We start from the raw sequence: 13,450 nt of genomic DNA, 5'->3' as shown, positions 1-13,450 counted from the left end.
TTTTTTTAATTTCATTATCGATAATTTCAACAATATTTGAAGCTAAAGTAATTGGTGGTGAATTTATAGCAACATTTTTATAAAAATTTAAAATAACTGTTAGTTTAAAAATATATGTCATTTTAATGTACAAAAGAAAAGTTTCCTATTTTATTCTTTTACAAGAATGATATGTAAGCAGTTTCTTCTAATTGAAGATAGCTACCCAAAATAAGTATTTATTTTAATTTGAAAATTGTTCAGTTCTATCAAAACTTTCAGACTTTTCGACCAAATGCGTTATTGTACGTTCATAATTATGAAATATGTTCGGACCAATCAGAATTAATGTACAGGCGAATGAGAACTCGTAAGCACGTTGCTTATCAATGTAGCATATTGTAAACCATACATTATGTAGTTTGTAAATCATAACCGCATTAATAGGTTATATTCAAAAGAAGTCTAATAATTCATTATTAATTTAAATATTAACGTGACATTTTATTTACGAGATACAGATAACAAAAGATAACATTAATATAATTTAATTTCAATTTTAAATGTTCTACACAGTATAATTATTAAAAATCAAGAAAGTTATTTTCTAACCTCCGATGTAAATACATAAATTTGGACATGTTTATAGTTTGTGAAAATTCGTTTTCTCTGTGAATAATATAAGTAACATATTTTTAGTGAAAAATATGAAATAAAAGAACAACATTAATTTCTTATATTATTGCATGATAATTACTAGTTAATAAAAAAATGTCTACAAAACGAAAACCGGATGCCCAAGTACCTGCTGAGGAAAGTGATTTATTATCAATTAGGCCTCTTGGTGCAGGTCAAGAAGTAGGAAGATCATGTATTATGTTAGAATTCAAAGGCAAAAAAATTATGTTGGATTGTGGTATTCACCCTGGCTTATCTGGAATGGATGCATTACCATTTGTAGATTTGGTAGAAGCAGACGAGATTGATTTACTTTTAATTTCTCATTTTCATTTGGATCATTGTGGAGCTTTGCCTTGGTTCCTGCAGAAAACCAGTTTTAAGGGAAGATGTTTTATGACACATGCCACTAAAGCTATTTATCGCTGGTTATTGTCCGATTATATTAAAGTAAGCAACATTGCTACAGAACAAATGTTATATACTGAATCGGATCTAGAAACTAGTATGGATAAAATTGAAACAATTAATTTTCACGAGGAAAAAGATGTATTTGGAATCAAATTTTGGGCTTACAATGCTGGTCATGTATTAGGTGCTGCTATGTTTATGATAGAAATAGCAGGTGTTAAAATTTTATATACTGGAGATTTTAGTAGGCAAGAGGATAGACATTTGATGGCTGCTGAAATTCCAAACATTCATCCAGATGTTTTGATTACCGAGTCTACTTATGGTACACATATACATGAGAAAAGAGAAGATCGTGAAGGAAGATTTACAAATCTAGTTCATGAAATTGTTAATAGAGGTGGAAGATGTTTAATACCTGTATTTGCATTAGGTAGAGCACAAGAGCTTCTCCTTATTTTAGATGAATATTGGAGTCAACATCCAGAACTACATGAAATTCCTATATATTATGCTTCTTCCCTAGCAAAAAAATGCATGGCAGTTTATCAAACTTATGTAAATGCAATGAATGATAAAATCAGAAGACAAATTGCCATCAACAATCCGTTTGTATTTAAACATATTTCTAATTTAAAAGGAATTGATCATTTTGAAGATATTGGACCATGCGTAGTAATGGCATCTCCTGGTATGATGCAAAGTGGATTGTCAAGAGAATTATTTGAATCATGGTGTACAGATGCAAAGAATGGAGTTATAATAGCTGGTTACTGCGTAGAAGGAACATTGGCAAAAACAATTTTATCAGAACCTGAAGAAATTACAACTATGTCTGGACAAAAATTACCATTAAAAATGTCTGTTGACTATATATCATTCTCAGCACATACTGATTATCAACAGACTTCCGAATTTATACGTATTTTAAAGCCACCACATGTTGTACTCGTACATGGAGAACAAAATGAAATGGGAAGATTAAAAGCAGCTTTGCAGCGCGAATATGAAGATGACCCTAACACAACAATGGAAATACATAATCCTAGGAATACGGTTGCTGTAGAGTTGTATTTTAGAGGAGAAAAAACTGCTAAAGTGATGGGTACATTAGCAATGGAAACACCTAAACCTGGGCAAACACTATCAGGAGTTTTAGTTAAGAGGAACTTTAATTATCATATGTTAGCACCTTGCGACTTATCAAAATATACAGATATGAGTATGAGTCAAGTAATTCAAAGACAGAGTGTATACTTTTCAGCATCATTACCAGTATTAAAACATCTTCTCACACAAATTGCGGGGAATTTAGAAGTTATTGATGACAAAAAGTTACGTGTGTTTAAAAATATTGATGTTACGATTGATGGAAAAATTGTTACTATGGAATGGATTGCAACACCTGTTAACGATATGTATGCAGATTCTGTTTTGACCGCGATATTACAAGCTGAAATGATGGAACAACCACCTAAAATATTACCTGCACCTACAAAAATGGATCGGATGCACTTTAAGGAATGTCTGATAGAAATGTTACAAGAAATGTTTGGTGAAGATTCTGTTCCTAAAATTTTTAAAGGAGAAAAACTTTATGTAACAGTTGATGGAAAGAAAGCACATATAGATTTATTAAATTTGGAAGTAACCAGTAAAGAAGATGAAACTTTTCAACAAATAGTGCAAACAGCAGTAACAAAACTACATCAATCACTGGCACCACCTTGTGATACAATATAACATTATTATTATGGTTATGTGCAAAAAACATTTGCAAAATTATTATTAGATTTATTGATATAAACTTAAATAACAAAAACTATTTTATTTAATTTATAATTTAATAGTATTACACAATATAATCACATGTAGATTAATATAATAAAACTCGTGACATTGATAAGTAAAAACATACAAACTATTTTGTTATTTAAATATTTTTTTATGATCAACAAATACAAATTATTTATATAATTTTATTATAAAATTGATTATTTAAAGTTGTAAACTAAAAAATAGTATAAATATGTACAATTTGTATCATTATAAATATATGCTACAATGCATAATATTAAAATTTAATAAATATTTTGTGTAATAAAAATTGAACATGATTAATATGATTTCTGTTTAAAACTATATATGTATAAATATTGCTATTATCAATAGGAAAAGTAAATAGATTAACGTTAAAGATTATATTCACAAAGATCTCCCCATGCAGATCCAACTTTAAGTTTTACCGGCAATGGTACTATAAGTTGGCATGCTTGTTCCATTTCTTCCTTTACAATTGTTGCTACCTGCCTTAAATCATTTATATTTACCTAAAGCAAAGAACAAATTACAGATGTTTGTGCAATTTTTTTGGAAATTGGAAACTTTGTTCAAATGAAAAATTCATATCATATTGTGGACCATAAGAAATTTTAAATGAACAAAATAAAATACTTACTTCATATAATAATTCATCATGAAGTTGTAATATTAAAAAACCACCTCTTTGTTGTGCTTCTCTGCTATTACTTCTTAACTTGCGAATAGGACTAACAGTAGGCATAATAGCTACTGAAGTTGGAAATTCACATTTTATTCTTTCCTCGATATTTACCATTGCTTTTTTTGTAATATCAGCTGCAGACCCCTGAACTTTAGTATTTACTGCTTGACGTTCTGCTTGGGCTGCAAAAAAATGACAAGAGTTTATTTATATGTATTTTAATTTAACACGCCATGTTACAGCATTGTTAGTACTAAAAAAAAGTTTACATTTTTCTGCTGTATTTGTACTCGTTAATGCTGGCAGCATTCTACGTCTTTCAAAAATGGTTGTTATGTATCCATTTATTCGAGCTTCTTCTACGACATTATCCAACCACTTAGATATACCTGAATATGCATTCATAAATGATTCTAAAAATTCTTTGGCTTTTAGTTCATCTACAGATAAACTTTCAGCAAGTGCTTTTACTCCCATACCATAAATCATTCCATAACATAATTGTTTGGTATGTTGACGCATCGTATCATCGACCTATTAATAGAAATACATTGGAATAGTTATCATTTATATCGAATAGTATCGTCGACATACCTGATCTTCAGAGACATGATTCCAATTGGCTGCTATATTTTTAAAAATGTCACCGGATTTAGTCATAATATCACATAATGTTTCATCTTTTGAAAAATGAGTTAATATTCTTAATTCAAGTTGACAATAGTCTGCTGATAATATAACATTTCCTACAGCGGGAACAAACGCCATTCGAACACTTATTGTAAAACTACCATCTTCAGAAGTAAAATCCTTTGGTATGTTTTGCAAATTTGGCTCGTGCATAGATATTCTACCAGTTAGTGTATTGGTAACACAGTTACCATGAATACGACAGCCGTGTTGAGCTAGGTTTAGTAGTGGATATATAATCTATAAATAAAATAAATTGAATTTTTATCTGATTATACTACATTATTTAGACATATGTAACTGATATAATTGAATGCTTTTATACAAACAGCCACGCAGTTTTTACTACTACACGAATTGTTTTTTGATCATTAACTAATTTGTACATTTACAATTCATGATTTACTTGTATCAGTTTGAAGTTATAGCATATGATCCAGCATAAAAGAGCTGGACAGTATCATAATTTGCATATTTAGCAAATATTTTTATCATGATTTTTGTGTGCTTGCACTCGATGTTAAACCCACCTTAGTTTGAGTTGCATTCAATTTGCGCCATGACATAATAAGAGTTGATACAGGATGGTCAGAATGTCCTAATACAGCTTTATTTACACTAATTTTTTTCCCATTATATAGTCCTAAAATCTAAAAAATTAATAATATTATTTGTAAATTTGGACAAAATATAAATAAAATATACTTTAGATTTATATATAAACCTTCCCAATTTCCTTAGACGAAGAGAAATTGAATTTCTTCCCACACAGTGCATACGCTCGTTCTTCTAACGATGTCATTTCTTTACGTACAATAGAAGACAAATCTTGTAATGATTTTAAAGATACACCTAAGCCATTTAATTCCATACAAGCTAGTGAGATTATTATTCTCATTTCAATATCTGCAAATATATTTAAGATTTGTTAAAATAAATTAATATAGTGGATTCCGGTTAATTGGAAAACCCTAGGACCTAACAAAGCGTATTTCAACATACAAAATCTGAATAAAATAAAAAATAAAGCCAAGAACTATTTATTAAGAAAAATATGTAACATGATCCCACTTTAATATGAATTTGATATTTACAGTTTTTTTCATTTATTCATGTTATTTTTGCCTACGTTCGAGCTTTGTTTATACTTCCAATCACTATCCCTACTTCATAATAAGCTTTACTGTATTTTCAACCGTAAACTGTACGAGTGTGAACTATCCCAATAAAACAGCAGTATGTTCCATTTAATCAAATCGAAAGCAAAACATTTTATTTCTGTTCTTTTGTATTTGGACTAAATATATAACCGAAAGGCACAATTAATCGGAATCCATTACATGTAGAAGCAAACAAACACAAATACCACTAAAAGAAATTATACAATACCAGTACCTTTAAATGTATTTGGCAATGATGAATGAATTTCTCCTAATTTATTTAAAAGTTTATCTGTTATATGCCATGTAAGTATAGCTTCAGCAGATGCTCTAAATTCTCCTGGAATTGAACTCTTGATATTTAGTCCAGGTCCTATATCATAACATGCAGATATTTGCTTTGTTATAGAACGTCCTTGTGGAAAATATTCCTCTACCTGTTCATATATTATGTGTATTTATTATATATCATAGTTGCTATAAAATGTATTACATCAAATATAATTTTATCCTCAATAAATACTTGAATATAGTTAAAATTAAAAAATGATATTCGTTTTACCATTTCATTAAAAGTCTTTTCATGAATAGTGCTATCACATAACCAATTTGCTACTTTTGGATCTAAAAATCTGCAGGACGCAGAAATACTGCAACATTCGTACAAAGTTTTAAATATTTCCTTAGTTGCGAAACACTTTACATATAACGATGTATTAGAAACTATGTCTTTGAGTAATTTCATTTGTTCCTTTCCTGGAATTTTTAAATCTGAAAAACATTATTTTACAAGAATGTTAAAAATTAAAAATAACGTTAATTTAATTTTGAATACCTTGTTCATTAAAAAAAGAAATATAGTATGCAATATTGCTTTCCCAAGCAATAGCAACACCATTCAACTTTTTATTTCCATGAGCATAATTTTCTATTCTTTTAGTTCTCTTTTTCCTTTGAGGATTTACGGAATCGATAATTTTAGAACCTATGTTATTACCATTGTCAATATACATTTCACAACTCAATGCTAAAGAAATATATCGTTTTTGCATAACTTCACGTTTAAATAAATTAAATGTGCTTCTATCACTCCCAACTTTTATAATATTTAACGTATTCCAGTTGCTCATTTTACTGATGCCACCTCCAAGTTCTTTAGCTTGCAAGCATATTTCCGAATTCTTGGGAGTCTTTTTTACGTTTATCTGAGATTTCTGCAATGTTTTCATTGATTTTTTAGGAGTATCTTCATCTGAATTTGAGATTACACTATCTGTGCTGCAATCTTTACTAGTTAATACCTTTCTTGTAAATATTTCACTTAATTTTTTGGTAATATTGCATTTTTCAATTTGTATTGATTTTGGAACACCTGCTGTATATGACTTTTTGACATTAACGGGTGTATAATTAACAGCTTTTTGAGCACATAACTTTAGCTTTCGTTCAGAATCTAATTTACTTCTTATTTTTATACTTGCAGCAGGTGAATTCATATTTTGTGAAGCAACAATAATATCATCTGAATCTGACTTATTTGAATCTAATGATCCGCCACGATTTTTACTAAAAACTACATTTGCCACAGGTGATTTTGCAACTGCAATATCTTTAAATCTACGCTTCTGAGATATCTTCTTTAAATCATTAGAAATATTCACAGAATTTTCTAATTTCGTGTCATATTTTTTCTTCATTTCAGGTGTAAAATTATTCACTCCAGTAGTTTCTATATTTTTCAAATTTATATTTTTTATATTTCTAATATTGTGTTTAAATGATAGCTCTTTTTCATCTTGGACATGAACTTGATTTATCCTTTCCGCGACTTTTTTCGATTCGTTCCACGAATCGTCCTTCCAAAAAAATATATTATGCTTCGAACTTGTAAAGTTTACTGAATTATTAGTTTCATGATTATTTATTTGAATGTTGCTATTAGATGTTTTAGTAATCTGTAAATTTGTCAATATTTTACTTTCTGTTTCTAATTTGTGAGCAGGTGATTTAGTTTCCTCAAATTCTGAAAAATGTAAAGAATCAACAATGTTTTGTTCAAGAACATTATACATTTGTGAATCAAGATTCAAACTATCATCAAATAAACTGGGACTTCTTGAAATTGCTGATTTTGTATTATTCTCTAAACTTGACATACGAGTCATTGCATTTACACAAACTGGTGTTGTGGAATCTGTTTTATCCGAAGTTCTAATTTTTTTACTAGGTACCTCACTTTTATTTTGAGTTTTTTGTCCGTTGTCTAGCGAATTTTTAAGGGTAATATTTTGAGTACAATTTTTTTTAATACCCTTGAAGCTAATTAGTGATTCATCACTTTGTCTTTGTTTAATTTCATGTAGTAGTTTAGGGCTACTAGATTCAAAAAAATCAAAAGAAAGTTTTCCATTTGAAGAATTAAACAGTTCTGGAATATCTATTTGCAATAATTGATCGGTAAGTTTGATATTATTACTTTCTTGCATTACATTTTCTACGTTACATTTAGAATCTTTAACATTTTCAATTTCATTAACGACATCTATATCTGTATCGGATCGTTTAATTCTACACGATTCGTGCAAAGTATCTTCTTCGTTAATACATTCAAGACTCTTACTAGTGAATGAACATAAATTTTGTTTTTCTTCCTTTGCAAGTAGTTTTTCACTCGAATGAATTTTTATTTCAGAATTATTATGTGCAGAAGTTTCAGTTTTTGCACGTATGCTTGCATTTGTTGTAGTCTGAAAATTATTCTGTTGCATATTTGTTTTTGAACGAGATTCATTAGTAAAAATAGATTCTTCATTCTGCTTCCATGACATATCTTGCAATTTCAGTTCGTTCTGTAAATAAAGGAGTTATTTAATTTGAATGCGATTCAAAAATGAAATTAATTTTAACAATAACGTACCCTAACTAGTGCTCTAGCTTCTTGCACTAGCATAACTGCTGCTTCATGAGGCGTTAAGCCATCTCTTCCAGTAACAAATACTGTTCTCATTTTATTTCGTTTTATAGCTTCTGATTCATCTTCACCATCGTGTTCTTTTCCACTAAAATATGATTTGAAATATGTACTCTATTTAAATTATCATTAGCTTTGAATACTACTAAAACATGTGCATAAAAAACCTTTCAAAAGGAAGTGCTTTATAAAGTGCACGTTCAACATCAAGTTCATTAGCAACAGCTAAATCTGCGACACAGGTAATTCCTTGTTTATAAAGACTTCTAGCACGTAATCCATTTAACATTGGAAGGCGTAATAAGTCTAATAATTCTCTACAGACACCAAATTGTAAACGAGCCTGGAATTGCGATACTAATAACTCCATGCAGTCCCAGCCTAACTGTTTACAGAATTGCGTGACCATTCCTAGAAATACATGTAAAGTATACTGACATTAGTACATGAAGTCTTTTTTTTGTAGAGCAAAATATTACCGGCAAATGTAGAAGCAGACTGTTGTAAACTTTGAAGAACTCCACGGCAACAACCGTATTTTTTACAAACTGTACCAAGAGGCATTTCTCGTACCAAATCATGTAAAGCTAATGCAGTATAAAATCTTCTATGTATATTAAGCTAAAATTAAAATATCAAAATTATTTGATATATACAATTGTAAATTAAGATTGTTTATTAATATATATTAAATAATTCACTGATTTTCCTGGTCGCACTATCCCCTTAATAGCTGATGTTAAGAATCTCTCTTCTACACCAACAAGTTGTCCAACTCTGCGTTCACTTTCTGATAACATTTTCCACAATTCTAGAAAAGTCATCCAGTCGATTGCTCCAATTTGACTTCCAGAGTTAACAGGTGTTACTAAATACACTACATGTAATTCAGTATCCAAAACAAAACATCGTCTTGCTTTCTGAAGTTCTTCAAGTAAGAACAAACCCTCTCTAGGTGGTATCGAAGCTGCTAAACATGCTTTTCCAAAAGCTGTAGCTACCCATCTATGTCCGTCTTCTGTGTTTTGTAGTCTAAACAATATTATATTACATAAAATATAGACAGAAATTACTATAAAAGTTTCTTAGAAGGATAAATTACATAATGACTGACACTTTACGTTAAAGTTCTTTATCAAACATTCAAATTTATTTAGGGAATATTAAAAAAGTGTGAAAATTGATTAGCAAAGATAATAGAATAAAATAAACCAGTTATTTGGTGCCGAAATTAGTATAGCTTACATTATATGTTTACCAAAAATTAACGTACAATAAAAATTCATTATCTATTAAAAATTTGATAGCTTCATTTGAAGGATCTTTTGAGTCATGTTCACTATCCATACTTATTAAAGTACATTTAGTGTATAATTCAAGATCCGATGGCGTGTATACAACTTCACTAGCTATAGCTTCCAAAAGAGCTCTAATTAAGGGGCCTGAATTTTCAAGACAGGACTCAATTGGTTTTAAAGCAGCTGATAATAATGCTTTGGCTGCTTTCTGTTCATGTGATTCACAAATTAATATACTTTCTCCTATGAATACAGAAGTTACATTACATTAAAACACATAGTAATCATTTAATTTTATAATCTACAATTTTATTTTACCTGCTGTATCTTTTCCCATTCTACCTGCACGTCCTATCATTTGCCTATAGGTAAGGCTATCTAATACTTTCCCATTAAATATTGGTGATCTGATAATTACTCGTCTTGCTGGTAAATTTACTCCGCTACTTAAAGTTGATGTTGCAACAAGAACTCTTAAAGATCCTGATCTAAAATTATATAATGTCAAATTGCATTTTTCTGAATATTCATAAAAATTCCACTATATACCTAAAAGCTCCTTCTATAATATCACGTTCATCCATTGTAAGACCAGCATGATGAAAAGCTGTTCCAAATGAAACTGTATTTTTTAATATGTTATCTAAACCTATTGGACTTCGTCTTAATTGTTCCAACGTTTCAGAGATTAATGTAGAATCCAATTGATGCCGTAAAATTTCTGCGAGTTTTGTATCTTCTTTGCCTAAAAATACAATATTTACTTATATATTTTTATAATAATGAATTGCATTAGAAACATAAAGATAAAATTATTAAATAGACCTAATTTATAAAACATAGAAGCTATATGTTCAGCTAGTTTTTCACACCAATTTTTTGTTGGACAAAAAATCAATATACTATGTCCATCAGATATTGTTTCAATACATAAATGAAGAATATCTCCGGAATCCGCAGTTAATTCTGGTATTGGTATCAGAGTTCTGATTAAATGTAATTCATTGTCATAAATATTTTTCCCCATCTAAAGCAATAATAACTTCTGTTATGAAAATTTAATATGAGTAAATGTTAACAATTTTTAGTGTAATATAATACTTTGCATTGTTCATTTAGAGGTACAGGTCTGAATTCCGTTTTGTACAGTTCAGCATTTAACCAATCAGCTAAAAGAGATAGATTTGGAAGTGTAGCAGACATACCAATCAATTGTACATTAATATTTTCATTCCTGTAAAAGGGCAAAATAAAAATTTTTGTTCTCTTAAACTAATAATAAATATATTTTAATTACCTAATTGTCATATATTTCAATTTAGTTAATAGTAATTCAAGTAGGTAACCACGATTTGGATCACCAACAAGATGCAATTCATCTATCACTACAGCTCCTAAATTGACTAGTTCATTTTCTTCCATTAGACGATTTATTAAGGAGTTTGCTTTTTCAATTGTTGCTATTGCAACATGAGTAGCAGCAAATCCTCCACGTGGAGCAATACCACCCATAAATCCTTGTACACAAATTCCACTGTCAGACAGTAAATCCTATTAAATTAGAACTATAAAATTAAAATATACATATATAATTGTTATAAGGCTAATTTATCCAGATAAATCTTACTTGAAAATAATACATTTTTTCTCTAACAACAGAAACAAATGGCAAGATAAAAATTGCTTTTTTGTGTCTTTCTAATATTGTTTTTATCATCAGAATTTCTGCTACTAAGGTTTTTCCAGCTGATGTTGGGGCAGAATACACAAGATTGCATTGCTCTTCAATGACTTTATGATTTGATAAACATTCCACTTGCCAAGGAAACATAGTTGTTATTCCTCGTGATTCATATTTCTGTAAAACGCCAATATTACTTTTAATAAATATAATTTATGGTAAAGGACCAAAAAATATCATGCAATCTGTTCCACAGGGATATATACACTAGAACTACAAACAAATTTATGATAATTGAAAATAAATATCTATCCTATTAAAGTACATCAAATGCACTTCTTGCTACTGTAATCATCCAGCCTTCATAGTTGAAAAGTATGAATTAACAATATCTGTGCATACTTTAAATAATTCTTTCACACGAATAAAAAATAGTGACATCCATATTTTCTGGAGCTGGTAGAAGACCTGCATCAGTTAAATATGCACTTTTTGGAAATTCTTTTTTTATAATAATTAAAATGTTTTTGACCAAATTAACATTAAGTGACTGTAAAGGCCAATTTTATGGTTTTTTTTATTTGAATACCGCATTAAAATACTATTTGAATATATGGCATACATGTTGAATTTTGTTTATTTTACTTGTTTATAAAACAGGTTTATCTCAAAAAAATAACTTAATACATTACCCGAAGTATATTTGGTGGTAAACCCCAAGAAGCTAACTTGTACCTATCTTGAGTATTAATAGCAGAAGTAGAAGGAATTACTATTGAAGATTTCTCTTCGTTATTTGTTATAGTGCCACTATTAGATAATTTTACATTGGTTGTATTATTTATTGTTTTAGATAAAGCACTAATTTTAATACTATTGCTAGTAACATGCAAAATCGACAATTCAGATTTATTACATTGTTTTAATAATGTATTTGAATTTAAAGAAATATCACTTTTTGAACAATTAATGTTTGTGTTTTCTTTACCATCCTTTGATGAACTACAATTACTTTTCAAAGAAGTAACTGTTTTAATTCTTGATCTTGTGGATGCAGTAGTTTTGCTATTAACTTTTAATCTTGTTGCATTTTTTGTTTTTAATTCTTTACATTTTGAAGTATTCTGATTCCAGGTGGATTTAATACCCATTGCATTATTAGCTACCTTAGAACTAAAAATACTATTTTTGATATGTGCCTGCATATCACTATCATCATCAATACTATTTGTATTTTTCATTTCAGCCTGAATACAGGCAGATAAAGTGTTATCCCCGAAGGATGGTATTTTACTAATAGATTCCATTTTATTATTTTTGACTTAAGATTACAAGTTATCATTTAAATCATTGCAATCATAATATATATGTTTTTCAATAATATCCATATAAAATTCATTCATGATTATACAATATTATATCTACATACTTTGTTATAATTCATCATGATTTTTTGTAATTAAACAATTTCATCTTCATATTTACAAATCAAACGATTATATATGTACAATTAAAATTCATTATTTAAATATTTTATAAATAATCATGTAACTGTAAAGCATATTGATGAAAATAATTTTTAGTAATTCATTATTGTAAATATTATTGTTGCTTCATACTATTTTTAAACACTATGAAACACTATGTAGTAAAGAATTCATGTAATTTATATGAATTGCCAGATAATTAGACATTCTTTTTCACAGTGTTTTTTCATTTTACGGAATATAAACTTCAAATAAAATTTAAGCTATTATAAACATACACAAAGTTTAAAATACATCACGTGGCTAATCGGAAAAAACATTTCAGAATATTTCTAGGGATCTACTAGAGAAAATGGTTCTGTAATTGGTACTACACTTCTCGGTACTAATGTTACCCTTCTACTCCAAGTTTTTACCTACAGGATCTTATACAGGGTGAAAAAAAATGAAGGAATTGTTACAACAGGTGATGTGATAAGTATATAAGATTAAAATAATGTTATACTGAATTCTATTGATATATTTATAGAATATAATGGTATATTAATAATGTAACAACTTATATTAGATAAAAGCTTTCAATTAGAATCAT

General features: G+C 28.7%; 2 protein-coding genes across 8 annotated transcripts; one reads left to right on the top strand and one right to left on the bottom strand.

The window, feature by feature from the left end:
• The first annotated feature begins 282 nt into the window (after window positions 1–282).
• Window positions 283–2,829, top strand: Cpsf73 (cleavage and polyadenylation specificity factor 73). The gene has a single exon (XM_003706057.3). It carries the CDS (start codon window positions 751–753, stop codon window positions 2,809–2,811), a length of 2,061 nt encoding a protein of 686 aa, XP_003706105.1. The 5' UTR covers window positions 283–750; the 3' UTR covers window positions 2,812–2,829.
• Window positions 2,830–2,983: 154 nt separating this feature from the next.
• Window positions 2,984–13,219, bottom strand: DNApol-theta (DNA polymerase theta). 7 transcript variants are annotated; one of them, XM_076534077.1, is made up of 22 exons: window positions 12,064–12,790; window positions 11,318–11,548; window positions 10,988–11,241; window positions 10,792–10,924; window positions 10,516–10,717; window positions 10,240–10,435; window positions 10,009–10,178; window positions 9,666–9,933; window positions 9,094–9,424; window positions 8,872–9,013; window positions 8,560–8,803; window positions 8,339–8,480; window positions 6,257–8,270; window positions 5,984–6,192; window positions 5,657–5,858; window positions 4,986–5,167; window positions 4,792–4,911; window positions 4,166–4,501; window positions 4,051–4,105; window positions 3,841–3,960; window positions 3,527–3,753; window positions 2,984–3,398 (listed from the first exon to the last, which is right to left on the bottom strand). In XM_076534077.1, the coding sequence occupies exons 1-22, from the start codon at window positions 12,676–12,678 to the stop codon at window positions 3,261–3,263; spliced, it is 6,531 nt and encodes a 2,176-aa protein (XP_076390192.1). In that variant the 5' UTR covers window positions 12,679–12,790; the 3' UTR covers window positions 2,984–3,260. The 7 variants fall into 7 exon arrangements, with proteins under 7 accessions (XP_076390192.1, XP_076390198.1, XP_076390211.1 ...); XM_076534083.1 differs by lacking the exon at window positions 12,064–12,790 and adding an exon at window positions 13,137–13,219 and having other exon boundaries at window positions 3,841–4,105; XM_076534096.1 differs by lacking the exon at window positions 12,064–12,790 and adding an exon at window positions 13,137–13,218 and having other exon boundaries at window positions 3,841–4,105; window positions 10,988–11,224.
• Between the last annotated feature and the right edge of the window lie 231 nt (window positions 13,220–13,450).

Source organism: Megachile rotundata, chromosome 1, assembly GCF_050947335.1.
Source record: "Megachile rotundata isolate GNS110a chromosome 1, iyMegRotu1, whole genome shotgun sequence".
Taxonomy (NCBI): Eukaryota; Metazoa; Arthropoda; class Insecta; order Hymenoptera; family Megachilidae; genus Megachile; species Megachile rotundata.
The sequence above is the reverse complement of the archived record's forward strand: the minus strand, read 5'-3'. Positions and strand labels throughout refer to the sequence as shown.

Excerpts from the sequence above, each read along its gene's own strand:
- DNApol-theta (XM_012291847.2), bottom strand. The coding sequence starts at position 12,678 with ATGGAATCTATTAGTAAAATACCATCCTTCGGGGATAACACTTTATCT. Across the intron at positions 10,436-10,515 it reads TTCTATGTTTTATAAATTAG|GCAAAGAAGATACAAAACTC; the intron begins GTCTATTTAATA and ends TTGTATTTTTAG. Across the intron at positions 4,912-4,985 it reads CGTCTAAGGAAATTGGGAAG|ATTTTAGGACTATATAATGG; the intron begins GTTTATATATAA and ends TTAATTTTTTAG.
- Cpsf73 (XM_003706057.3), top strand. The coding sequence starts at position 751 with ATGTCTACAAAACGAAAACCGGATGCCCAAGTACCTGCTGAGGAAAGT.